General features: G+C 47.4%; 2 protein-coding genes across 2 annotated transcripts; one reads left to right on the top strand and one right to left on the bottom strand.

Moving 5' to 3' along the window:
- The first annotated feature begins 7,869 nt into the window (after positions 1–7,869).
- TOR1B (torsin family 1 member B) lies at positions 7,870–17,861 on the top strand. Its single transcript, XM_081178846.1, has 5 exons — positions 7,870–8,211; positions 8,838–9,103; positions 11,625–11,800; positions 13,492–13,619; positions 14,928–17,861. Exons 1-5 carry the CDS (start codon positions 7,992–7,994, stop codon positions 15,173–15,175), a joined length of 1,038 nt encoding a protein of 345 aa, XP_081034972.1. The 5' UTR covers positions 7,870–7,991; the 3' UTR covers positions 15,176–17,861.
- A 573-nt stretch (positions 17,862–18,434) lies between these two features.
- Positions 18,435–26,682, bottom strand: LOC308578452 (torsin-1A-like). Its single transcript, XM_081178848.1, has 5 exons — positions 26,361–26,682; positions 25,202–25,467; positions 23,468–23,643; positions 22,328–22,449; positions 18,435–21,106 (listed from the first exon to the last, which is right to left on the bottom strand). The coding sequence occupies exons 1-5, from the start codon at positions 26,584–26,586 to the stop codon at positions 20,862–20,864; spliced, it is 1,035 nt and encodes a 344-aa protein (XP_081034974.1). The 5' UTR covers positions 26,587–26,682; the 3' UTR covers positions 18,435–20,861.
- Positions 26,683–27,560: the final 878 nt, after the last annotated feature.

Raw genomic sequence — 27,560 nt, forward strand, 5'->3', positions numbered from 1 at the left:
GCTTCTGTTCGCCTTGTCTTTGAAAGGATATTGCAGAGCTGGAAAATGTTCAGAAAAGGGCAAACAAAGTGATTAAGGGGGTGGAGAGACTTCCTTATGAGGAAAGGAAGCAGAATGTGGGACTTTTTAGTTTAGAGCAAAGGCGAGTAAAAGGCAACATGACAGAAGTGTATAAAATTATGCATGACGTGGGAAAAGTGAATAGAGAAATTGTTTCCCCCGTTCTCTGATAACACTAGAATAGGTGGAGATCCAATACAGAGGAATGCTGGAAGATTCAGGACAGGTTTTTTAAAAGCCCTCCACACAGGGTAGAGGCACTCACTCCCCAAGGAGGCAGTAATGGCCACCAACCTGGATGGCCACCAAGCTAGATGCCTATTGCTGGCTACTTTGCCAGGGGCAGCAATGCTTCTGAATACCACCTGCTGGAAACTGCAGGAGGCGTGGGGGCTCTTGTGCCCTGCTTGTGGGCTTCCCGTTGGGGCATCTGGTTGGTAACTGTGAGAAGAGGATGCTGGATGAGATCAAAGGTGCCCTTTTGATTCAGTCAAGCTGCAGGGCTCTTTGTTACTCCCTTGCGTCCTAGGCTGTCATGTTGATCTTCGCCACTGTTGTAGTGGATGCAGAATCCAGAGGAGATGCAGTCACAGTTGGGACCTCTTCTTCTTCTTTGCAGCCATCTGAGAATGAAGAAATGGGCAACCCCTCAGAGGTGGGGTGGTGACTGCGAGGTTGGGCCTTGGAGAAACTGGAGAGTTCCAAGGAATCAGAGGCCTCCGTCACCTTGCTGGTCACATCCCAGACTTCTACCAAGGGGGAGCAGATGGCACTGCCCATCACGAGGTCCTAGGGGGCTATAAAGTGAGTGAGCAACTTCCCCAGGGGGGTGACTCTAGTTGGGACCAAGTCCCCAGTGCTCCCTTTGCAGTTATGTGGGTCCAGGCAAGAGAAGCTCGTGCAATTTTATGCCGCGTCAACAGAAGTATAGAGTCCTAAGCAAGGGAAGTGATAGCACCACCTTATTCTGCCTTGGTCAGACTTCGCTTGGAGTCCTGTGTCCAGTTCTGGGCACCTCAGTTTATGAAGGAGATTGACAAACTGGAATGAGTTGCAAAGGAGAGTGACCAAGATGTGAAAAGGTCTGGAAACCAAGCCTTATGAGGAACAGTTGATGGCGTTTGGGATGTTTATCCTGGGAAAAAGGAGACAGAGAGGAGATAGGATAGCCACCTTCAAATATATAAAGGGCTGTTGCATGGAAGATGGAGCAAGCTTGTTTTCTCATCCTCTGGAGGGTGGGATCTGAACCAATAGCTTCAAGTTAGAAAAAAGTAGATTCCGACCAAACATCAGGAAGAACTTTCTGGTAGTAAGAGCCATTTGATGATGGAACAGTCTCCCTCAGGAGATGGTGGGCTCTCCTTCACTGGAGGTTTTGAAACAGAGATTGGGTGGCCATCTGTCAGGGATTCTTTAGTTGTGATTCTTGCCTTGCACAAAGTTGGACTAGAGGACCTTTGGGGGTCTCTTCAGACTCTACAATTCTATGATTCTATGACTCCAAGGTCTCCTTCCAGGCCCGGAAAGGTCGTGCGAATGCACACCAACCTACATGACTGTGTGGAGATGATTCCAGACCAGGCATGTGGCATCAAAGGCATGGGGGCACTTCTTCAAAGCCCTCCCCCGTGTCATTATTGATGTCCTCCTCTTCCTTCTCACCTGCCTCTTTTGCTCAAGACCCTCAGGTCACCTTGCAGCACAAATCTGCATTGACACCACAGCCTGGATGCTGTCCTGAGGGGAAGCAGGCACACAGAGCAAGGTAGCAATTTGGAGCTGGGGTGCACAGTTCAGAAACTGGTTACTTTCTCCTGGTGTGTTGCTGTCCCTTTTCCTGAAACCCAAGTAGGCAGGCTGATTAAACCCACAAGACAGAATTCCTCGCTCTGCTGAGGAGGAGGTTAGCTGCGATGCTGGCAGAAAAGGGCTGTCCTGTCAAGCTGGGGCCACAGTGGTGAGAAGCCTCCACTCACTGCCTCCACTCACTTTGGATACCTGCAGAAGCAGAGAGAGAGAGAGAGAGAGAGAGAGAGAGAGAGAGAGAGAGAGAGAGAGAGGTGTTTGTGAGAAAAGAGGAAGTAAGAAGCTGCCTTATACAGTTATAACTCGGGTTACAGATGCTTCAGGTTGCGTGTGTTTTTTTGGGTTACAGACCTGCTGAAACTTGGAAGTACCGGAACAAGTTACTTCTGGGTTTCAGGGTCGTGCATGCACAGAAGTGAAAATCGTGCTTTGTGCATGCGCAGAAGCACTGAATCACAACCCGTGTGTGCGCAGATGCACCACTGCAGGTTGCATCGCTGTAGGTTGTGAACTTGCATCCCGCACAGATCACGTTCGCAACCCGAGCGTCCACTGTATCAAGTTGGACTGCTGGTCCACCTAGCTCAGTGTTGTCTACTCTGACTGGCAGAAGAAGCTTTCCAGGGTTTCAGGCAGGGGACATTCCCAGCCTTGCCTGGAGATGCTGGGGACTGAAGCTAAGATCTTCTGCATCCAAAGCTGATGCTCCAATACCGAGCTGCAGCCTTTCCTCTAAAAGAAGAAGAAAGATCCCAGTTGCCATGGTTCTTAATAAATGTGCATGGGCAGAATTAAACAGGGACATGGAAAGCTGCTGTATGCTGAGCCAGACCCTTGGTCTGCCTAGCTCAGTATGCTCTACACCAACTGGCAGTGGCTCTCTGGGGTTTCAGGCATTGTGGGGCTTGGCTTTGAGATTATTCCACCCTCCACCAAGAAGTCTTAAGCATTTAAGGTGCCCCTTCCACAGGTTGCTTCTGCAGCATCTTCTCCCTCCCCCTTACCTGGCTCTTTAGCACAGCATCCATTCAACACACAGAAAAATAGGCGGTGGCAGCTGCTTCGTATACCTGCATCCCAGTTTGCATGGCCCAGAGGTAAGCTGATCGCTGATTTGCATCCCTGGCCTGGGTGATGCTATCTGATTTCCAAGCTATCAGCTTTCTTTGCAACATGAAATGCAGAGCCTACTCAAATTAGTTTCCCAGAACCAAGGAAACCCAAAAAAGTGTGCTGAGGACTGAAGAAACAGTGGTAAAGTTAGGTACAGTGGTACCTCGGGTTACATACGCTTCAGGTTACAGATGCTTCAGGTTACAGACTCTGCTAACCCAGAAATAGTACCTCGGGTTAAGAACTTTGCTTCAGGATGAGAACAGAAATCGTGTGGCGGCAGCGGGAAGCCCCATTAGCTAAAGCGGTGCTTCAGGTTAAGAACAGTTTCAGGTTAAGAACGGACCTCCAGAACGAATTAAGTTCTTAACCCGAGGTACCACTGTAATTTTACCTGACTGGAGTTCATCGTCAATACAATAATAATAATTATTACTCACTTGTTACTCAAAGACCCTAAGCGAATTACTAAACATAAAACCATTGATAAAAATGCATTGATACAATACTGTGCATGGTTCAGGTTGCCTTATCTCAAAAAGGCTATTGCAAAGTTGAAAAGAGTTCAGAAATGGGCAACTGAAATGATCAAGGAGATGGAATGATTCCCCTGTGAGGAAAGGTTGTAGGATTTGGGACTGTAAAGAAAAGACGGGTAAGAGGTGATATGATAGAAGTTTATTAAATTAGGCATGTAATGGAGAAAGTGGGGGGGGGGAGAAGTTTGTCTCCGTCTCTCGTAGAACTTGTGGATATCTAATGAAGCAGAATGTTGGGAGATTCAGGACGGATAACAGAAAGCACTTCTTTACACAGTGCAGAGTCCAACTATGGAACTTGCTTCCACAGGAGGCAGTGATGGCCACCAACTTGATTAACGGTTGTGAAATAGGACTGGACATATCCATGTAGAAGGAGAAGGCTATCAACAGCTAGTAGCCATGGTGGGGACTGAACCCGGGACCTTCTGAATGCAACACAATATTTCTCCACCGAGCTATGACCATTCCCCAGCAGTTTTACAGCCCCCCCCCCTAGATTATAATGCATGCTTCAGATTGTAGTATGTTGGCCCTTGTTGCCTTTGGGCCCATCCCCACCCTTCCTGTTTATTCTGTTGGGTGCCCTCCGCCCAAGTCCAGTCCTGATGGCATCAAAGCAGCTTTTCCGCAGTACTGACCCAGGACATGCACTAAAGATTGTGACAGATGGGGAGCTGTCCAGAGTGCTGGAAGACAGCACAGCCCCCCTCCCCAATCCATCCCTATCCACCCCAGACCCTTCACGGCACTGAGGGCATTGCTCTTTGCTCAAAGGCATTTGGGTCAGGATCAGAAGATAATAATTTTTTTTGGGGGGGGAGGAGACGATGTGGGGCAGAATGGACTTTCGCCTTTGTGCTCTTCTTGCACAAGACCTGGCCTGGTGGCAAATGTCAGGATATTCCTAACCTTGTTTAGCTGAGGGCCAAATGAGTGGAGAAAGTGAAGTCCTTTTTCATGTGGTGCTGTCAGGTGGCAGTAAGCAACTCCCACGGCCAGTTGCCAGGAACGTATGAGACAAGGAAAAGTTATTACCACCTGCTTTTTATTCAACGTTTACAGAGAGAGGCTTGGAACATAGCCTCTTGGGATAATGGCATTGTCCCGAATGACTCTCCACTCCCCCTTTCTCCCACTTCCTTATTCGTCATTATCATCATCTCCCCTACAGGTGGCTCTGAAGGCCTTCTGCTTCTGAGCTCTTTGCTCTCCTACTTTCAAGGCTTGCCAGGTTCTAGGAGGGAGGTGGGTCTGGAATGCTTTCTAAAGACACTGTGCCCATCAGCTGTTGTCCTCCTGGTGCTTCCTCTTCCTCCTCCTCTCTCATTATTTCCCAGCTTTCCCCCTCTTCTGCCTCTGAGCTAAAACCCCTGTTGTAATTCTGAACTATCTTCTTCTCCTCTAGAAGGCTCAGGCTGGGGAGGCGGTCTCCACCATTCCTCCTCTGCCCAGTCCCTGACGGATGTGGGGTTAAAACTATGGAACTCCCATCCTCAGGAGGTAGTGTTTGTTATGTACTGAAGTTCTCACCCTGGGCCAGCAGGGGGATACTGTAGATAGTTATGCAAATAAGGGATCGAAAGTGACGTTCAGTGATTGATTGGATAGTTTTAGAAAACTGTTACAGTTACATTGTACTGGAGCTCTATATAAGCAGGCTGACTGAACCCTTCAGTTCAGTTCTGTCCTGGCCTGTGAATAAACAAGAGCTGTTTGAAGAATCGCTGTGTCGTCTGATATGTTCACCCACAACTTAACAGTGATGGCCACCAATCAGATGGCTTTGAAAGAGGATTGGACAAATCCATGGAGGAGGAGAGGGCTATCAATGGATATTCATGGGAACGAGTTTCCATAGTTTGTGCAACATGAAGACGTCTTTCCTTTTATCTGACCTGGATCCTCCAACATTCAACTTTATTGGATGTCCATGACTTCTGGTAATGATGAGAGTGGGAAAAGAACCTGATAACAGTTGATAACTCTTTCCTTCATGTGAGATTGATGGTGGGAATGTTAGCCATGGTGGCTGAAAGCTCAAAATGTTGATGGAGCCAGAGCCTGTCCAAGGCAATTAATTCTTGCTTTGCCCCCATCTTCCTCCTCCCTGCTGAGTGAAGAAAGGTGGTTTTATTTCAGGTTAGGTTTTATGTTCTGCGTGTAGTATTTCTTTGGAAGGTTGTCAAATGCCCCTGCTGTTTTGGAGAGCTTCCTCAGTAGAGTTTACTTAGGGCTTTCTCAATATTTGCTTTTGGATGACAGAATTTGCACACTGCTTAAGGGTGAAACGTGCTTGGGGGGGAGAACAGGACCTTTTATCCAGCTGGTTTGGTAGCAGGCCCAGTGAGATGAAAGAAGAAACACTAAAAACATGATAATCAATAATATTACATTAATATTTTCATTAATTTCAGTGGGGCTGCTTTGGGGAGAGCTTGGATACAATCCTGTTTATACTGTATATGGTCTGCATGCTAATAACGTTTAAATTAGCAAATTATATATATGTTTAATATACAAACACACAAATACTACATATAATATACACAGGCATATATATTCAAATAGAATACATTAGATTTCTCTCTCTCTCTCTCTCTCTCTCTCTCTCTCTCTCTCCCCCCCCTTCCCTCTCTCTGTTTCACCAGTGCTTTTCATCTAGGAAAAAGGCACCACTGCTGTGTACCCTTGAGTACCCCCAGAAAAAGCATTATTTCTCATGTGTTTCATTTACTTATTGATTGATTTTATATCCCTTCCTCTCCCATGAGCCCAACAATGGCGAACAGATAGGAAATTTAAACCCAAAGCAAAAACCTTCTAAAACTATTACAATTAAAAGCATTTGAAAGCAATTACACTCTTGTCTGTCTCTCACTCACACACAGAGTATGCAGAGATGCACACACATGTGCATGTTAATAATGCCTTAACCATCACACATACCGGTATTTACTTAAAATGTCTCTGTGTGTTTATCAACACATTGTTTATTTATTCCTTTGTTACATTTACACCCCATTCCCCCCCCCCCCAGAGAGCTCATGGTGCCGAATGTGGACCTCCTCCTCTTCATTGCACACCCCAGGACCACCCTGTGAAGTAGGTCAGGCTGAGAGGCAGCTACTGCACCCCAAGGCCACCTGATGAGTTTCATGGGCCAAATGTGTGTGGGACGTTGTAACACTTCTAGGCAATTGAAACCAGAATAGATAAATTTTATGATATGGTTACCAGATTTTTTTCAATGAATCCGGGGACATTTTTTTTTTTTTTTTTTGAAGGTGAGTAGCAACAGGGAGTCAGTACTGGGGATGGTGAGGCAAAAGACGCTGGGCCCAAGCACACATGCATATTGTATAAAGTTGCAAAGCCCTTCTTTCGCACCCTGTGAAACATAAATGCCCGTAGTTTTTTTAAAACAGGGCAACGACTCCCAAGCCTCCACCGTTCAGTCAAAACAAAGGGGAAAGGGGGCAGGAGATCTGTACCGCCAGATGTCCCCAGTTCCCCCTCGGCAGTGGCGGTGGCAGAGGCAGTCAGCAGCCCGGAGCCAGACTGGTAGCGCAGTTGTCTCTGGCTGGCTTCAAGAGCTGCTTGCTACCATGGCGCCTGCCATTTTTCCTCACCGGAAGCCCTCCTATGATGTGTTGCGATGAGGAAATATGGCGGGCGCCACGGCAGCGGGCAGCTCCTGAAGCCAGTCAGAGCCAACTGCGCTACCAGGCTGGCTCCGGGCTGCTGAGGCTGAGGCTGCCGCTGCCACGTTTCCCGGGGACAGATTTGCAAATCTGGGGACATTCCGGGGACGGAATATATCCGGGGACAGATTTGCAAATCTGGGGACTGTCCCCAGGAACCAGGGATGTCTGGTAATCCTATTTTATGAACCTCCTTCCATTGTCTGCCCAGCAGGACGGCGCTCAAGCCACCCTGCAAATAAAATAATTGTATTTCATTTGAGCATGCATTTAATAGTTGAGAGTCTTGGGGTTTGGGGGGTTAGGTCGTGATTGTGCGTAGGGTCAGGGTCATCGTCCTGACTCTAGGTCGAGGCTGTGCTGGGGACTTTGGCACTACTTCCGGGGTGTCACACCCCCCGCCCCGACTTTAACAGCTCTAACCACTGTACTACACTGCTTATATCTTTCAACCTTACACGTGCGCGCGCTTGCGCGCTTTATTAAATTATATATTGTATATAACGCACACGAAAGCAATCCATGTGCTTGTTCAGTAACTCCCTTAGCAACAGCCAATGAAACTGGTTTAGCGGTTGCTAGGATGGAAACTCCGCCCCAAACAAAGATGGCGCCGGGGCTTACGGGAAAGGGAAGGGGTCCTTGCGGGGGCTGCTGGGAGTTGTAGTCCCCGCGTCGTGCTTGCGAAGGTGGGCGGTCGGACTTGCAAAAGTAGCCGCCAGCGCGGGGCATTGCCGGCCCTTTTGCCGGCGCGGCGTCCACCACCATGCAGCGGCTCCGACTCCGCCTGCTTTTGCCGCCGCCGGTGCTGCTCCTGCTGCTGGTGGCCGCCTTGGGGCCGCCTGGATCGGCGGGGCTGGAGCCCATCAGCACCGGCATCGCCATCGGGGCGGCCTCGGCTCTGACCGGTTACCTCTCCTCGCCCCGCTTCTACTGCGCCTTCGTGGAGTGCTGCCCCGGCGAGGAGGAGCGGCCCAACAGCACCGGTACCCGCAGGCAGGGAGGGTGGCTGGCTGGCCCCATAGAGGGGCAAAAAGCGGGATGTAGCAGCCCTAGCCCCACCATAGAGAGGCAAGGAAAGAGGACGAAAAATAAGGCAGGGATGCCCCCCTAGAGGGGACCCCCCCTCTTATAGGGAAGTTGGAGTTTTTTGTTGGGGGAGGGGAGAGAGAGAGTGAAGTAGTTTTGGCCCCATAGAGTTCAATTTGGTTGTGCTGTGTGTTTAAGGAAAGAAGTTGCCTTAGAGTCCATCTAGCACAGTATTATCTACACTGCACTCCTGGATTTCTGAAGGATATTCCCAACTGTAGCTGGATAATGCCTAAGGTTTATTTATTTATTGCATTTATATCCCACCCTTTTCTCCAAGGAGCTCAAGGTGGCATACACAGTTCTCCCTTCCTAATTCAATCCTCACAACAACCCTGGGAGGTAGGTAACACTGAGAAGCTGTGGCTGGCCCAAGGTCCCCCGGTGAGCTTCAAAGGCCAAGTGGGAATTTGAATCCTGGTTTCCCAGGTCCCAAGCCCAGCACTCTAATCCCTGGACCCACACTGAGGGTTGCAGGAGTGCCTCTCTGAAATCAACACTCTCCACCTTTGCCTCTTTGCAGCGCTCCGGCAGAATCTGGACAATAAGCTTTTCGGACAGCACCTGGCGAAGGACGTGATCCTGAAGGCGGTGACTGGCTTCGTCAACAACCCAAACCCTAAGAAGCCCCTGGCACTCTCCCTGCATGGTTGGGCAGGGACGGGCAAAAATTTTGTCAGCCAGATTGTTGCCGAAAACATCCACAAGGCCGGGCTGAAGAGCAAATACGTCCACCTTTTCCTTTCTACACTGCATTTCCCCCACGACCACCAGATTGCAATGTATAAGGTGAGGGTGTAATTGGTTGAGTGTTTTTGCAAGGCTTTATGTTGCTGATTCTAGGATTATTTTGTTTCCATTTTACAGAGTGGGCAAAGTGAGGCAGCTCTCAATCTCAGCTGGAGCTGATGGGAGCTGTAGTTGAAAGCATTTGGCTATCATTGGGTTAGTGAAGGCTGTAGTACAGTATAGCCAAGAGTACTGAGATATCTGAATAGTAAAACTCAGTGGTGAAGCACATGCTGCCTCCACTCCAAATACCACCTGCTTGGAATTTCAAGGAGCTGCTGTTGTGGTTAGACCTTGCTGGTGCACCTCCAATAGGCAGCTGGTGGGAACAGGAGGCTGGACTAGGTGGGCCACTGGCTTCATGCTGCAGACTCCACTTATATTCTTAAGTTTTTTGCATGCAGAACCCCCAGTATCTCCCTTGCCCGACAGCCTAGATAACCACTACCAGTTAGTGTTGACAATACTGGGCAATATTGACAATATTGAATTCAGCTCTTTAATTAACTGTAAGGACTAGAATTTTACTTTATGTTAAGTGGGAGGGCTGTGGCTCGCTGGGACAACACCTGCTTTGCATGCAGAAGGTCCTGGGTTCAATCCCCAATGGCATCTCCAGGTCTAGGAATGTCATTGCCTGAAACCCTGGAAAGCCACTGCAAGTCAGTGTTAATAATATAATAAAATAAATAAATAAATAAATAATAACCCTATATTGTCACTATACCACCTGTGTGCAGTGAAATTAAACGAGCCCCCCCCCAATACACTCAGTCTTGTTCTCACTCTGTGTGCTTGTCAGAAGTCAATTGCACCACTATTTTTTTCCATTCAGCAGCCCAACAGCCCACGGATAAAAACTGTTCTTTAACCTGTTGGTGCGGCTGCCTATACCTGTTGACAATACTGAGCTAAATGGACCAAGGGTCTGCTACCTGTCTTCCTTTTCCAGGGTCCCTATTCCCCTGAATAATTGAAAGCTTTTTTCCTGACTTTTTCCTGATCATTCTTTAAAGCTTCTTTTTGCATCCATGAGCGCTAGAAACTTAAAAGTTACTCTAAATGAAGCAGAGGTTCTCAGGAACACTGGGTTGTACACGGCTTGCTAAACAGTAAGCTTGTGGGGAATCCTAGCTTGCAGAGGGAAACTGAGGTCTCTGGGACTTGCGCCAGGTAGAGACTTTGTTCTTCATTTGGAAAGGCTTTCAATATTCTAGAAGGGCAGGAGAAGGGGCACCCAGAAAAAAACAACTTTGGATTTTTTGGATCCTATTGCTATGGCCTTTTGATCACTCTCGAAAACCAGTAGTGGTCATTTGCCTTCCAGTAAAAGGAGTTAATACAGGAGGATAATGGAAAGTGAAAGCTGAGAGTTTGTGGAGCTGCTTCCTTTTTTAGGAATGGAAGGAGCTGCCTTATACGACTGTGGTTAAGAAGCCCCCATGTCTGAGAAATTGGTTAGTTGCCTACCCTGGATGGGGTTGCTTCCCCCCCCCCCCCAAAGGAGAAAGTTTTCAGTTTGGGGGTGCTTCTGCATCCGGTTCTGTCACTGGAGGCTCAGCAAACTTCAGTGGACAGTTCAACAGCTACAGCCATCCCTGGACCAGGAAAGCCTTGCTACAGTAGTTCATGGGTTGGTTGCTTCAAGTCCGAATTACATCTATTTGCCCTGTGTGGAACTTCCCTCACACATGACCCAGAAGCTTCAGTTAGTGCAGGATGCTGCAGCGCAATTGCTGACAGGAGTGAGGCCTCGTCAGCATTATAACACATGTGCTCAGAGATCTGCACTGGTCGCTCATTTGCTACCGGGCCATGTTCAAAGTGTTACAGTTTGGGAACACTTTATCTACATCATCACCTTACCCCACATGTGACTGCTTTGATCAGCCAGATTGGCACTACTACAGGTACCATGTAATACCCATTCCACATTTTAAAGAACTTGATCATTTAGTGGGGCAGCACCTGCACTTTGGAAATCCCTGCCTCTTGATATCAGGCAGGCACCTTCACTATACTCTTTTCAGTGCCTCCTAAAAACATTCCTGTTCAGCCAAACCTGCTCACATGCTTAGAAAGTTGATGTGGATTTTAATTTTAGTTAACTTATTGTGTATCATAATGTATTGCATTTCCCCATGTTTTTATGGTTTTATACATTTTGCAAACCACTTTAAAGTTGTTACTCTACAGTTCTGTGATCCTGTGAAAAAAATGTGTTGCAAGTCAAGCTCTGTTCTAAAGGGTGCTTTTACCCTCTGCCAGGTTCAGGCCAGCAGTAGCCCTCCTCCTGAATGCAGTCTGGAATTTCCACCAGTTTACATTAAGCTGGCATAAATTCCACCACTCTCTTAGATTTAAATATCACTCTGTCTGACTGTTGCTTTGTTTTATTGGTCAATTACTCAAGTAGGGTGTCAGGGTTTTTTAATGTTAAAATCAGATCATCCTCCATAATTGGGTTAATGCTGAAGAACTGTAAGATCAACCTTTTATCTTCCTTACTGCTTTGGTCCAGGAGCAATTGCAGAAGTGGATTCGGGGTAATGTCAGTGCTTGCGCCAAGTCGGTATTCATATTTGATGAGATGGACAAGCTTCACCCAGGACTGATAGATGCCATCAAGCCTTTCCTTGACTACTACGAGCAGATTGACGGTGTCTCCTACAGGAGGGCAATCTTCATTTTTCTCAGGTTGGGAATCTCTTTGCCTGCAACCACAAGCCCTTCATTTGATGGTTTCCATTTGAAATTAGAAAAGTCCCACTGGATCAGGTCATCAGAGGCCCATCTAGTCTTTTAAACTGGAAGCTCAGAAGCAACTGAGTACAACAGCAACTCTCCCCTCCTGTGGTTTCCAGCAGCTGGCATTCAGAGGCACTCTGCCTCTGACAGTGGAGGCAGAGCATAGCCAGCAATAGCATTAGGTAAAGGTAAAAGGACCCCTGACCCATTAAGTCCAGTTGTGACCGACTCTGGGGTTGCGGCGCTCATCTTGCTTTACTGGCCGAGGGAGCCGGCGTACAGCTTCCGGGTCATGTGGCCAGCTGGACTAAGCCGCTTCTGGTGAACCAAAGCAGCGCACGGAAACGCTGTTTAGCTTCCCGCTGGAGTGGTACCTATTTATCTACTTGCACTTTGGCGTGCTTTTGAACTGCTAGTTTGGCAGGAGCAGGGACCGAGCAATGGGAGCTCACCCCGTCGCGGGGATTTGAACCTCGGGGATTAACCCACAGTGCCACCCGCGTCCCTCCATCAATAGCATTACCTTCTCCTTATCCTGTTTCAAAGCTGTCCAAGTTGGTGGCCATCACTACCCCCTGTGGGAGTGAGTTCCCTGGGTTTAATTATGCATGAAGAAGGACTTTTTTTTTTATCTGTCCTGAATCTCCTGACATTCAGCTTCATGGGATGTCCACAAGATTGAATGTCAGGAGAAAGGGAGAAAAGCTGTTTTATATCCTCTTTCTCTGTGCCATGCACAATTTTATAAACCTCGGTCACGTTACCTCTTACTGACTTTTTCTCTTAAACTAAAGGTAAAGGTAAAGGTACCCCTGCCCGTTACGGGCCAGTCTTGACAGACTCTGGGGTTTGTGCGCCCATCTCACTCTATAGGCCATGGGCCAGCGCTGTCCGGAGACACTTCCGGGTCACGTGGCCAGCGTGACAAAGCTGCATCTGGCGAGCCAGCGCAGCACACGGAACGCCGTTTACCTTCCCGCTGGTAAGCGGTACCTATTTATCTACTTGCACCCAGGGGTGCTTTCGAACTGCTAGGTTGGCAGGCGCTGGGACCGAGCAGCGGGAGCGCACCCCGCCGCGGGGATTCGAACCGCCGACCTTTCGATCGGCAAGCCCTAGGCGCTGAGGCTTTTACCCACAGCGCCACCCGCGTCCTCTCTTAAACTAGAACGTCCCAAATGCATCCATTATATAGGAGAATCGCTCCATCCGCTTTTGGCTGCCCTTTTCTGAAGCTTTTCCAGTATCGTTTTTGAAGCGAGGCAACCAGAACTGTTCGCGCTACTCCGTGTAGGGTCGCACCACCAATTAATTTAGTGGCTTTACGATACTGGTGGTTTTATTTTCAAACCCTTTCCTAATGATTTCTAGCATTTTCCCTCTTCTCCACTTTTTAATACATTCCTCAAGTGGGGGTAGGGGTAGAATACTATGTGTACCAGCATTCTACATTGCCCAATTTTTTAAAAAAATGTTTTTAGCATGCACCAAAAGCATCTGACTGATGTCAATAGGCAGGGAGTTCCAAAGTTTAAGTAAGATAGGTTTCTTACAAAATCAGGATGTGTATTGCTTGCTCTGTTATGAAGCATATGGATTCCTAACATGTCTCCCACCCACCCCTTTGGCTTTTCCGACAGTAACGCTGGGGGAGACCTCATCACCAGAGTGACCTTAGATTTCTGGCACAATGGGCGGGACAGGGAGGAGATCCAGCTGAAGGACCTGGAGCCTGTGTTATCCGTGGGCGTCTTCAACAACAAGAACAGTGAGTTCCGTTGGCTATTCTTTGCCCTCCCCCTTCCTGGTCAAGCAAGAGATTTTTAAATTCTTCCTAACTCAAAGTTCTGTCTCCCATCTTTGGCCCTTTAGTCTGTTGTCGGACTCCAACTCCCATCAGCCCCTGCAACCTACATGGGAAGTGGTCAGGCACGATTAGAGTTGAAGTCCAACAACATATGGAGGGCACCGCAGTGGCTGCCCCTGCCTAGAGAGCCACTGCCGGTCATTGTAGGCAATCCTGAGCTAGATGTATTCTTTAGAATTTATATACTTCTCAGTTTAAAAAACAAATAAATAGTCAACCATTAGCCAACAAGAGTATATTGAGAAGCAAAGCGGATAGTAAGCCTCATCTTTATTAAACTGTTGCAATAGGGTCCCCACTCACCACACGCAGGAGGGAGGAGAGAACCCTGAACAATGGTATGCAAGCCCTTATATAGATTTTTGAAATTGCCCACCCTGTAGCTCAAGACCACCGCCCCCAACATGCATACATTACAAAAGGAGGCAGTCTATAGCAGTAATCCTGTGTGCCAGTATACCTGCTAATGGTCACTGATTGCATTACCTGGGCAATCTGGCCATTCTTTTGTTATGGTTAATAGTTTAGTTCCTGAGTCCCATGTCACAGGCACACCCTGTTCATACACAAATAGGTCCTTAAGACAGGATTTGCAAGCAAAAGACAATGGGAAAGCTTTCCCATTTCCTTCCTCCTTGCAGAGAAATATTTGAGGTCAATTTGGGAGAGTAAAAATGGCTTCAGGATTGCTCTTCTGTACTATTTCAGACACATGGTTTATATACTTACGGTATGTATGTGTTTGCCTTGTACATTTATGAACATTTAATTTATATTTGAGACCTTAGAATTCTTATAACAATATATAGAGTTGGAAGGGACTCAGAGGGTCCTCTAGTGCAGGGGTCAGCAACCTTTTTCAGCCGTGGGCCGGTCTACCGTCCCTCAGACCATGTGGTGGGCCAGAATATATTTTGGGGGAAAAAATATGAACGAATTCCTATGCCCCACAAGTAATCCAGAGATGCATTTTAAATAAAAGGACACATTCTACTCATGTAAAAACACGCTGATTCCTGGATTATCCACGGGCCGGATTGAGAAGGCGATTGGGCCGCATCCAGCCCCTGGGCCTTAGGTTGCCTACCCCTGCTCTAGTGCAGCCCCCCTGCAAGGCAGGACTCACAGCTCAGTTATCACAATATGCAGAGGCAACGATATCTCCCAGTTCCCAAATCCACTCACCTTCTCAATTTTGCCCTTCCCCAGGCGGCCTCTGGCACAGCAGTCTTATCGACCGGAATCTCATTGATTACTTCGTGCCATTCCTTCCCCTGGAGTACAAGCATGTGAAAATGTGTATCCGGGCAGAGATAGTCTCCCGCGGCAACCCTGTCGACGAGTCAGTGGTACAGAAGGTGGCCGATGAGATGACTTTCTTCCCAAAGGACGAACGGATCTACTCCACCAAGGGGTGCAAGACTGTACAGACCAAGTTGGACTTGGTGGATATTTGATTTTTTTAAAAAATGCCATTAAACCAGAAAGAGGAGGATGGTGAAGGGTTTCTTAAATCTGTTATCCTCTTTCTCCGAAGCACTTTTAAAACTTTTTTTTTTTTAATGAAAGAAAAACTCTGGGTGTGCACTTTTAAAAATATTGTGTGGGGCTCTTAGGAGCTGTTGGCTTTTTATGGTCACACCTTAGACATTTCCTCTCGCAATGTGCCATCAAGGAAACAGGTACCACTCTTGGGTTTAGGTAGAAATCACAAGTGTAAGACCAGAATGGCAAACTTTTGGACCAGCAGATATTGATGGAGTACATCAGGTGTAGGGAACCTTTGGCCCTCCAGATGTTGCTGAACTACAACTCCCATCATCCCTGGCTACTGGCCCTGCTTGTTGGGCACCGATGGGAGTTGTAGTTCAGCAACAACTGGAGGGCTGAAAGTTCTTCACACCTGGTTTGTAGCTCCCTGACTGTTCACCATGGTGGCTGCTTCAAGCCTCAGTAACAACTGGAGATCCACAGGTTGCCCACCCATGATGTAAGACAAGCCCACAACTATGGACCATAAAGGATTAGCGTTCAACAGCTGGGATTTGCTAAGAGTGACTTTGCCTCTCCTCTCCGCATTCCTCTAGACCAGTGTTTCTCAAACTTAGGTCCCCAGATGTTGTTGGACTACAACTCCCATAATCCCCAGCTGGCGGAACCAGTGGACGGGGATGATGGATGTTGTAGTCCAACATCAGCCGGGGACACAGATTTGAGAAACACTGCTCTAGACTATGACACTCAGTATGAAATGAAGGATGGCTAATGCTGTTGTGGCATCCGTACCTGCTCCCGGGTGTCTTTTTGGGAATTTCAGCTCATGGGGTCATTGGGAAGCAGACTGCTTTTCTCCATCTGTTGGCTAAAGCATTGCAAATTGTGCAAGGGTATCTTCCTAGGGAAGCTTGAAGTTATTCAGTGTGCAGGTAACCAGTGGCATGACCAGCTCTCCCTATGGATGGAAGAAAAGGTGGGGTCCTCTCTGTATATAGGACTCTAAAGCTGATCCACCTTCGACTGTAACAATGCAGTTAGGTGTCAGATTGAGCTTAGGGAAACTGGCTATAATAGGCCATGAATTTGTATGTCTTTGCCCCTTAAATATTGACAGTCATCCTTCCAGGAACAAAAACACTGTCCCTAAAGGAGTGGGGAGTGTTGTGTGTGTGTGTATAATTTGCCTGTTGATGGGCTGGAACATTACCCTAGAGTTTTTGACGAGGTTTGCAGCTTTGGTATAAGTCTGAAAGGGGATTTAACTTTGGGTTCACTGATTGGGTCTTTCCCAAACTGGCATGCCTTTCTGCCCGATGATGTTGGATTCCCAGTTCCAGTCAGCACAGCCCAGCAAGTGTGGCCAGCAGTCATGGATGATGGGAGTTGTAGTCCCCAGCTGTAACTTCTGGAGCACACTAGGGTCAGGCAGCCTGGTTTAAATCAAGGAGGACTAGAACCCTTTCTCTCCAAATAATGCCTCTCAGTCATCCTACCTCTATATATTTTTAATGGAAATTAAGGAACATATTTTTTAAAGTATCTTTTATCCCTCTATCCTTCAAAATGGTGATAAAAAAATTATTAAAGCTACAGAGGTTTGGGGATGGTGGGGAGAACTTGGTCAATTAACTACCCCCCCCCACTGCAGCAATAAATATGTTTAGCACATATTTGCCAACCTGGGGCCCTCTAGATGCTTGACTACGGGTGATGGAAGTTGTGGTCCGAAACATTTGGAGGGCTGCAGGATGGTGAAGGCTATTGTAAGGCTTAATTAAGCAGCATTTATTTAAAGTAATGAGAACATGAATGTGTGAAATGCAGTTGGGATGTGTATGTGCACCACAGCAAACAAGTAACTCCAGATGCATCTGAACAGACAGAATAGGCTACTCTGCAACTTCCTGTTTGATGGAGTTTTAGGAAAAGTAGACCCATTGAAATTAACTAGGATTCAAGTTGGTCCTTTTCATTTCAGTGGGTCTGTCATTGAGTGTGACCGATATCAGCTATAAGCCTGTGTGTGGCTGTAGAGAGAATCCTGTTTAAGCAGGAGCTGCCAACTGAGCTCTGTCTGGGTGTAGCGGTACAATAAAAGGCCACTGAGCATTAGGGCAAATCGCTTAGGCTCCTGCTGCGGTAAAAAGTCGCTGCAAGGGACTAGGCATGAAAGAGGTTGGTTGCATAGTCCCTATTCTCCTGTAGCCTGGACACCATCTCATCAGACATTTTGCCAAGAGACAGAAGTGTGCTGGTTGAGTGTGTACTCACTTTATCTCACCATGAGGTTATGATGTTCCTTCTCATTCTTCACGGGGTTGCCCCACAGCCCTGTGGTGAAATACAGTGACTTCTTCGCCACGTGGGAATGCAGCAGCCAGAAAAATCACCAAAGGATAAATTGGCAGTGTAACAACACAAGTTCAGAGTGTGAGGTTTGATTCTGTGTTTCCCCTTTTAAGAATCCAGAGGAACAGCTCATATGTGGCTGAAGAAAGGAGATCAGAATCAGTAGTTATGAAAAAATTGAAACTTTTAATTCATTTTAAAAATGGCCAGTGTGGGCTAAGTTTTGTAACTTCTATGGAGTGATTGTAGGTCAGTTGCTGCTATCTGTATTAAATCTTGGACAAAAGTACCATAAAACAGGTCTCTTGCCTTTCCTTATTTGCTCAGGTGTTCAAAAGTGCAGCAGTTCTGATACTCTGGATACAAGAGTAAGCTTCAACTGCCACAAGCTGCTGTAGTAAAAGGTTTTTGTGCTCTCCTATTGTCTTTCTGCCTTCTTAATCCTCCCTGTGGTTTTGTTCATTGTCCAGGGAGCCTGATTTGTCAAAAAAGCCAGTTTCTAGGTGATGAGCAACTTCATTGAAAGACCAGGATCCTGTGACCAATCAATGACCCCAACAGCAGCCCCCCCCCCCATCTGTAATACCCAGCAACTGGCATTCAGAGGCAAAATTTGCCTCCAACAATGAGGAGAGAATGCAGCCATATCTGGTCAAATTATGCTGGCAATGCCTTTCACTTATTTGCATGGCAGGGAAGGGGGTGTTGACTGTAAAAGTATCCTACTGTACAATTAGTGTCATTTACATTAACTTGCTCACCCACCAGCAGCAGTTTACAACACCCCTCCCTCCAGGGAAAGTGGTCCATGGTTTGTGAAAAAGTTTACTTGCCCCTGTTTTAACTCAATAGATGCAGGACAAAGAGACATTTGACCAATTATTTTACAATTTTATTTAAAAAATCAGTTGCAGGAGGGCATAATCGGGTAGTTCTAAATCAAAAAATCACAAAGCTGCAATCTTCTCCCAACAGCACCTAGTTCAATTTGCTCCATGTCTTTTGGCTGGTTCTGGGTTTGAGGCAGACCAATAAGAGCACAAACCTCTGTGTGCACTTAGAAGCAAGTCCCCCTGAGTTCAACAGGGCCTCCTCCCACCACAGAATATGCCTGCCTGATGCCTAAGTGATGTGTTGCACTTAAAATCAGTGTGAAGAAGTTGGTTGTGACAAACTCTTTCATATGTTGTTCACAGCAAGGAAGTTTCACCATCTCCCCACCCTGCAAACACACTTTGTTTAGTTCTTCACTCCTACAGAGGCTTTTGAAAAAATGGGAGTGGATTTGGGTGGAAGGAAGGGACAGGGGACTTTCTTAACTAATCGAAGCTTGATTTCAAGAGGACCAAAGTGCAACTGACTTTATGTAGGCTTAATCCAATGCCTCAGTTGACACATCAAAATGTGTGTGGGTTTTTTGTACTTATGGTTGCTTAAAACAATAATTTGAACTTCTCGGCTGGCAAAGTATGTTACAGTGATACTGCCCTGCTACTCAATCTTGTTTCTACATTGTAGCAGTTGCTGTGCAGCCATCACTGTTGACAGCTGTTACCCCTGGGTTTGTCCTGCCAAGCCATGGTGAAAACTGTCCCTGTCCATGGTTTGGTGAGTTACGTGCGAAAGTGAGCCATGAAGAAGCATTTCTTCACAAATGCCCAGACTTGACACAAAAATGCCCAGTTAAGGGCAGCTGTTAACTCTGCTGTATCAAACAGATTCCTCCTCTTGGGATGTGTGCCAACAGCGAAACTCAAAAGTGTGTGTGGCAACCTCTATATTTCTCTCTCTTCCACACTCCTTCCTGCCACCAATGTGAAATTAGGCCACAGGCTGACTGCGTGTGAGCTAGATGCTGCCAAGTGTTGAAATGAGGACCTCTTGACACAAAACTGCATAATCCAACAGCAGCACTTGTGCTCTTCGTAAGATTCACTCTCACCCTTTGACAAGTGCCTTTTTAACATTAGATTCACTGGCTTTTCTCGAAGCTAAGCTGGAAAAGTAAGAAGATACACCGAGAGAGCTTTCAGAGGATAGTGCTGAGAACTTGGAAGTTGTGTTCAGGAAGATCGAGAAAAGCTGTTTTCCTTCTGCCCTACGTGAGCTCTGATTTATCAACTGCTCTTCTCCAGCACAAGATGGCTTTATTGGGATGAAAATCCAACATGGTTTCCCCACCACTTGAAATCAGCCCCTGGAAAGCTGTCACAACCCACAAAACAGCAGGAGTGGAAGTTGTCCCACCTGTACTTTAAACCATCCTGGAAACCCCTGCCTGTTTTTGTCTCAGTGGTGCCAAGAGAAGTGGGAATTAAGGCAGGTAAAAAAACTCTCCTTGTTAGTGCCACCAGTGACTATTACATACTCCTTTTGATGGAGAGTGCTGTTTTCAAAAAGCCTTTCTGAATTTGTTTTATTTGTTTACACATAAATTAGTCTGAATATAAAAATCTCTCACAACCCCCTGCATTCTGAGATTTAAGGCAGTGGTTTTTAAGGTTTTGAGGGTCAGGGAATCTTCTGTGTCACACCTTGCACATTGCAAAGGATTATGGGAGTGGCCTAGAGGGCCACATCTGCTGACAGGGCAGTGGGTAAGTTTGTTACACTCCTCACATGTATAAGGGCGCAAATACTCTGCTGCTGAATGGAGATGGGGGCCAAGATGGAAGCCAGTCTGACCCCCACAAGTATTCCCTCATTGAGGTTTTTCCACCCATACTGGCCAATTTGTTGATGAACTGCCCCACCCCCCAAACACTTTCAAAGAACAGAAAGCCACCCCTGCAAACAGTTTGAAAATACCATGTTACATAGCTCTCTCTGCTGCTACTACTGAAACCATTTAAGAAAGAGTTGGCGCTCATGGAAAACTACACGTCTTTTCCTAAGCTGCCTCAAGAACATTCCTTCATTCCTTGGGAGAAGTCATAATTTTTAAGAAGATTGGGAGGTGGTTCCAACATCAGAGATCTCATTAGAACTCAGTCACAGACATAGTCACTCTCTAGAATACTGGTCCATAAAGCAGATGTGGAAAAATTCAGGTGGTTTTCACAGGACAGGCATCAGTAAAAGATGCTCTGGAGTGGACCAAACCACAACACAAGGCCACAGGACTAAGTAATTTGTAGGATCAGGTTCGTCATTCCTTCCACTCTGAGAAACTATTGAGTTGTCTCCTCTCTTTACATAATTTAAAAACTTTTTTAAAAAAGAGAAAAGATTCAGTTTCTCAAGGTTCTGTGATTGGGTTCATTTTCTTCGAAAATCAGGTAATTATAAATATATGCATTACAGGTAGAAATCCAGCTTTGTACAAACAGTCTTGCATCCCTTATCAGAGTAGATCCGCTCTTCTTTTGGGAAGTAAGTCATCTCGTCAGCAACCTGGGTCACAATGTCCTCATCCACCTCGTAGCCGCGGGATTCAAGCTCGACCCGAATGCACATTTTCACATGCTTGTACTCCAGAGGCAGGAAGGGTACAAAATAGTCGATGAGGTGTTTGTCGATTAGGCTGCTGTGCCAAAAGCCACCTGCAAAGGAAGGTAGCGATCTTGTTTGGTATGGGGTGGGGAAATATTTTTCTTTCTTTCTTTCATATATTAATTTTCTTTTTGATTTTATCATTTTGTCCAGAATTGCTTAAGGTATAAATACAATAAAATAAAGCCGAATACAGTACACTCCATGCCCCAAATACAATAATTTAAGCTTGGTGAGGGACTAAACACATAGTATAGGAAATTATGGCCAAAATCATAACATAATCATAATCAGGCCCATGGGCCACTTAGTCCAGCATCCTGTTCTCAAAGTGGCCAACCAGATGCCCCAACATAAAACCCTCAAGCAGTACCCAAGCACAGGAGGAGCCCTCTCCCCTCCTGTGGTTTCCAGGAAGTGCTATTCAGAGGCATTTTCTGCCTTCAGTCGTGGAGGCAGAACATATGTAGCAAGTAGGCTAGCCCTCTTCTCTGTGAATTTGTTTAATCCCATCTTAAAGCCATCTATGTTGGTGGCCATCACTGCTTTCTGCAAGTTCCATAGTTTTAACTATGTGCTGGACCACAAACGGTTTGGTAAAAAGCCAAACAATAACGATTTTGTGTCACTAGAGGTTTCATTTGCACTACTTGCTGAGCTGGGATGTTCTTCATGTGCTCCATGGAGACTTTTTTAGTTGGGGGGGCACATTCCCACTTGGGCAACCTTCCAGGGGCCACATGCCAGTGGAGGGTAAGACCAGAGGTAAAAGTAGGCAGAGCCAGTGGAGGGACAATGGATGGGACTCTTAACTTTCGTACATGCTAGTTTCACCAAACAAAAGCCAGGTTCGCACACCCCAATGTGCTGGTACTGCATACTCTTGAGTACCCCCAGAAAAAAGCACTGCACCCCCCGTCTTTCATCAAGGTAAGTAAGAGTCACTTTTCAAGGAAAGATTCCAGGCAGCCAAAAGTAGCTCAAGCTGGCCACAGGGTTAAGCTGGGTGGGGGGAAGTGAGCTTGGGAAGACTTCTGAGGGCCAGAGAGACGGGGCCTGAGAGCCTCATTTGGTCCCCAGGCCTACAGATTCCCACCCCTGTGTTAGGCAGCATTGATTTATCTTATTTGTATGCTGCTAATTCACACAAGGTAACATGAAAGCGTACAGCAGCATATATACAGCACCACCTTATTTTTCACAAAAGTATGGTTTACAAGTATTTCAATCAATAAAAAAGGACTGGAGGTTTAATATCCCTGATTACTCACTGTTTTTGTTATTGAAAACAGACAAGGTCAGGTCCAGGTCCCGTAAGCTCAGGTCTTCCCTCCTCTTTCCCCTCCTCCAGAAGTCCAGCGCCACCTCGGTGATCTTTTCAGCCCCTGCATTACTGAAGTGAGAAAGGAAGGCATTTTTCAACAAGTGCCAGCTTTTAAAACCTTGCAAAATTTGTACCAGTTGCCAGTTTGCTATGACCCCACGTTCAAGATACTAGTACAGTGGTACCTCTGGTTGCGAATGGGATCCATTCCGGAGTCCCATTCGCAACATGAGCAGAACGCAACCCATGTCTGCGCATGACGTCATTTTGCACGTCTGCGCATGTGCGAGTGGCGAAACCCGAAAGTAACCCTTTTCGGTACTTCTGTGTCACCACGGGACGCAACCTGAAAAAACGTATCATGAAGCAAACGCAACACAAGTTATGACTGTACTGATATGTAAATTCCTATACAGTTTAGGACCATGTTAACTAACAGCAGCCTGCTGGATCAGGACAATGGTCATCTATAAAGCTGTCTAATTCTCTTTTAAAGCTATATAGATTGGTGGCCACCACTCAAGGTTACTTGAGAGAACACTTTATCCCTTACATGCCCTGTAGATCCCTGTGATGAAGTGTCTCCTGCAAGTTCCAGAGATCCCAGAAACCCATTCTGTAATAACTTGGAGCAGGGCCTTCTGTGTGGCTGCCCCAGTTTTGCAGATATGGCAGGTGCCTACCATCTGCACTTTCTGAAAACAATTGAAGACATATTTGTTCTGACAAACTTTCCCAGCTGGATAAATGGATCGTTACTATGAGTGCCCAGTGCTTAAAGTTTTTTTATTTGTTTTAAATGTATTAGGTGCTTTTCTGTTTTTTAACTCTTTTTGATTACCTACTGTGTAAATTGTCTTGAAATGGCCATTTAGAAAACAATTAGTAAATTAATGATAGTAGAGCAAGAAGCTAAGCTGGAAGAATAAAATTCCCTGCCGCCAGATGATCAATAATTTAAAGCTTTAGGCTATGGTAATGAAATATTTCTTCAGGACATATTCCAAAGATGGAGACGAGAGCTTTTAGTGCCAGCTCCTAAATTTAGAAGTACTTTTGCAGCTTCACATCTAGGCTTGTTCCTAACCTGAGGAAGATGAAGATAGCTTTCCGGTAAGACACACCGTCCAGCTCCTCGTAGTAGTCCAGGAAAGGCTTGATGGAGTCGATGAGCCCAGCGTGCATCTTGTCCATCTCGTCAAATATGAAGACAGATCTTGGGCAGCTGCTCACATTGCCCCGGATCCACATCTGCAACTGGTCCTTGTTATTTCAAAAGAACATGTTCTATTTATTGACAGTATTGCTAAACCTGCCTTCTCAGCTTGTGGGAAGGGCTCTAAAGATAGCAGGGGGTTGCTTCAGGGGGTGTAGGCTTGGAGCGGGGCAATGGTGGTTCTGGCGAAGTCCCCACCCACCTTCCCTCCCTTCTGTCACTCAAAAGTAGGAACACTTCAGCTCAGTGGGAAACTTTTTTCAGACAAAGAGACACATACCCTTCCAGACAACCTCCTGAGGGCCTCATGCTAGTGATAGGCAAGGGCCAGAAGCAAGAGCGAGCAATTAATGTACATTGTACTTTTGTAGGGTAGGCTAGTTCCTAATTCCTGCTCCCCTCTCTGTTCTCCATCTAGGCCAGCAGGAGTCACTTTCAGGGTTTAAGGGCATGTTGCAGCCCTTCCCCAGAACCACAGCTGTAAGGAAATACAGTGGTACCCCGCAAGACGAACGCCTCGCAAGACGGAAAACCCGCTAGACGAAAGGGTTTTCCGTTTTGGAGGCGCTTCGCAAAACGAATTTCCCTATGGGCTTGCTTCGCAAGACGACAGCCCATAGGGAAATCTCCTCGGACCTCCTCCCCCACCCCCCGCCCGGCATCAGAACGAAGCTCCGATGCCGGGAGGGGGGGGGAACAGCCTCCTTCCCCCGCCCGGCATCAGAACGAAGCTCCGATGCCGGGAGGTGGGGGGGGAAAGCCTCCTTCCCCCGCCCGGCATCAGAACGAAGCTCCGATGCCGGGAGGTGGGGGGGGGAAAGCCTCCTTCCCCCGCCCGGCATCAGAACGAAGCTCCGATGCCGGGAGGTGGGGGGGGGGAACAGCCTCCTTCCCCCGCCCGGCATCAGAACGAAGCTCCGATGCCGGGAGGGGGGGGGGGAAAGCCTCCTTCCCCCGCCCGGCATCAGAACGAAGCTCCGATGCCGGGAGGTGGGGGGGGGGGAAGCCTCCTTCCCCCGCCCGGCATCAGAACGAAGCTCCGATGCCGGGAGGTGGGGGGGGGGGAAGCCTCCTTCCCCCGCCCGGCATCAGAACGAAGCTCCGATGCCGGGAGGTGGGGGGGGGGAAGCCTCCTTCCCCCGCCCGGCATCAGAACGAAGCTCCGATGCCGGGAGGTGGGGGGGGAACAGCCTCCTTCCCCCGCCCGGCATCGGATGGCTTTCCTGAAGACTTGCGGTGGGAGGAGGGTTTTCCTTCCCACTGCCAACATTCAGAATGCTGTTCTGAATGTTGGCGGTGGGGAGGAAAAACCCTCCTCCCACGCAAGCCCCGGGAACAGAGGAGAAGCGCTGCGCGCCTTCCCCTCTGTTCCCGTACCTGTCCTGAAGGCTTGCGGTGTGGAGAAAAGCCCTTTTCCGCACCGCCAGCCTGGCAAGCGGTTTCCCTAGGAACGCATTAATTGATTTTCAATGCATTCCTATGGGAAACCGTGCTTCGCAAGACGAAAAACTCGCAAGAAGAAAAAACTTGCGGAACCAATTAATTTCGTCTTGCGAGGCACCACTGTAGTTAGATCTAGTCTTAAGATGCAATCGGTCTTTTTACCTTGTACTGGGAAATGTTCTGCTGATGAGGAAAATGCAGAGTGGATACAAACTGATGTACAAATTTGCTGTTGAGGCCTCCTTCAAAAAGGCTCTCCACGATTATCCTACTAGCAAAGTTTTTGCCAGTCCCAGTCCAGCCATGTAAGGAGAGTGCCAGAGGCTTCTTCGGGTTTGGATTATTCAAAAATCCAGTAAGCGATTTCACAATCACCTTCTTCGCCAGATGCTGCCCAAAGAGTCGGTCATCCAAACCCTCTTGAAGCACTGGGGGGAATAAAAGGAGTAACTGATTAAAAGAGCATTTTGGAAATCTGAAGTCCTTCTGTGCAAGCATATAATTTTTTGCCTGGCAAAGACTAGTGTGGGGAACCCAACCTGTATGAAAAAGCACTACTCCAGTGAGCCACAAAGTAAGAAGAATAATAGAATTTTAGTGCTGGAAGTGACCCTAAGGGTTATCTAGCCCAAACCCCTTAAAATTCCCCGAGAAAGGCTCAGTTTCTTGATTTATGAGCAGAGTCACAATTTCTCCCCCCCCAAAAGATATTTATTAAAGTTTTTTTAAAAATATAACAATGAAAAAATAAAAAAATAAAAAGAAACAAAATACATTTTGTTGGCTCTTTCAACCTTCATATCCAGTCATTAGTGGGGGCAGGGGTTCCGTGGTCAAAGTGCCTAACAAAGAGCAAATAAAAAAGGAGGGAAAAGGATACCCACAGCTTAGTAATAAAGCAGGCAATGCTTATGCAGAAGGTCCAAGGTTCAATCCTCAATGGCATCTCCAGGTAGGCTGGGAAAGATCCCTGTCCAAAATCCTGGAGAGAGATGCTGCCTGTTGGTGTGAGCAATACCGAGCTGTATGGACCAAAGGTTCTCCTTCCCTGACAACTGCACACCCTTTCCTTTCATCTTCTTCCTGTGATATCACAGCAGTCACCTCTAGATCCACAGAAACACTTAGGCGGACCCTGCACTGCCACTCCCCACCCCTTCCCTGACACCAGTGGGAGCGTCTGGTTTCCACCTTCCTACTCTGATGTCAGAGCATGCACACCACTCACCTCTGAGCAGAGCTCACCCCACCTGGGCTGCCGCACTCTGACGTCACAGAACCCGAACGCGAAATGCTCCCCCCGCCCCTCCCACTAGCTCACCTGTCCCGCTGCGGGCGCCAGGCTTGTGGAGGCAGCAGTGGGCGAAGTAGCAGTAGAGCTTCGGGTAGGAGATGATTCCTGTGAGGGCGGAGGCGGCGGCGCCGGCTATGGCTAAGCCCAGGCTGATGGGCTCCACCGCCTGGGCGGTCGCGCTCAGCTGCCACAGCAGCACGGTGGCGCCCAGCACGAAACGCCTCCCCGCCCGGCGCGGGGGAAGGAGCTTCATCGCCGCCGCCGGAGGACGAGGAACGGGGCCCGGGAGGAGCAGGACCCCGCTGCTTCCCCGCTGCCCAGTTTGCCTCAGAGCTGGCACTTCCGGTTCCTGGAAAAGCAGGGAAGTTAAATTTCCGGCTCCGCGGGCGCCATCGTGGTGCCGGGCAGGAGCAAGGGCAAGGGCAAATGATTGGCGGAGCGCAGAGCCAGTGGGAAGCGGCGGAGAGAGTATCACGTGGGTTCGACTTTCTCCCTCCGCCTCCTTCTTCCTCTTCGTTGTTATTGTCGAGTGTTAATTCGCCACGTGGGTTACTCGGAAGCAAGCCTCATGCTCTTTGCATTATTTTATTTTATTTTTTTATTTTTGCTACTTTGCATGGGAGGCTGCTGAGAGAGGTAACTGAAGGGTGAAAAACTAGTTTAAATATATATTCCATTTCATTATGTATCATTTCCCAAAAGCCTTTAGCTTTTTCATATTTTTTATATGTATTTTTTCGTATGTCCACATCATATGAAAAAACGTCCCTTCATTATGTTTACACTTCCAGCATTTATTTGACACAGGATTGCACATATTTGCCAATTTATTTGGCGTTAATATCATTTTCCTAACATTTTCCTTTAAAATAAAACAGGCTGTAAATTTCATATCCACTTGCCACAGTTTTTCCCATGAGACCATGTCAATAAAAGGTAAAGGGACCCCTGACCGTTAGGTTGTGGTTGTGGCGCTCATCTCGCTTTACTGGTTGAGGGAGCCGGCATACAGCTTCCGGGTCATGTGGCCAGCGTGACTAGGCCGCTTCTGGCGAACCAGAGCAGTGCACGGAAACGCCGTTTGCCTTCCCACTGGAGTGGTACCTATTTATCTATTTGCACTTTGACATGCTTTCAAACTGCTAGGTTGGCAGGAGCAGGGACCGAGCAACGGGAGCTCACCCCATAGTGGGCATTTGAACCGCCAACCTTCTGATTGGCAAGCCC

Source organism: Podarcis bocagei, assembly GCF_964188305.1.
Source record: "Podarcis bocagei genome assembly, chromosome: Z".
NCBI lineage: Eukaryota > Metazoa > Chordata > Lepidosauria > Squamata > Lacertidae > Podarcis > Podarcis bocagei.

Coding starts and splice junctions, on each gene's coding strand:
- TOR1B (XM_081178846.1), top strand. CDS start 7,992: ATGCAGCGGCTCCGACTCCGCCTGCTTTTGCCGCCGCCGGTGCTGCTC. Junction 11,801..13,491: donor GCAATCTTCATTTTTCTCAG/GTTGGGAATCTC, acceptor CTTTTCCGACAG/TAACGCTGGGGGAGACCTCA. Junction 13,620..14,927: donor CGTCTTCAACAACAAGAACA/GTGAGTTCCGTT, acceptor GCCCTTCCCCAG/GCGGCCTCTGGCACAGCAGT.
- LOC308578452 (XM_081178848.1), bottom strand. CDS start 26,586: ATGAAGCTCCTTCCCCCGCGCCGGGCGGGGAGGCGTTTCGTGCTGGGC. Junction 22,450..23,467: donor GCTATCTTCATCTTCCTCAG/GTTAGGAACAAG, acceptor TTCTCACTTCAG/TAATGCAGGGGCTGAAAAGA. Junction 21,107..22,327: donor TGTTTTCAATAACAAAAACA/GTGAGTAATCAG, acceptor CTTCCTTTGCAG/GTGGCTTTTGGCACAGCAGC.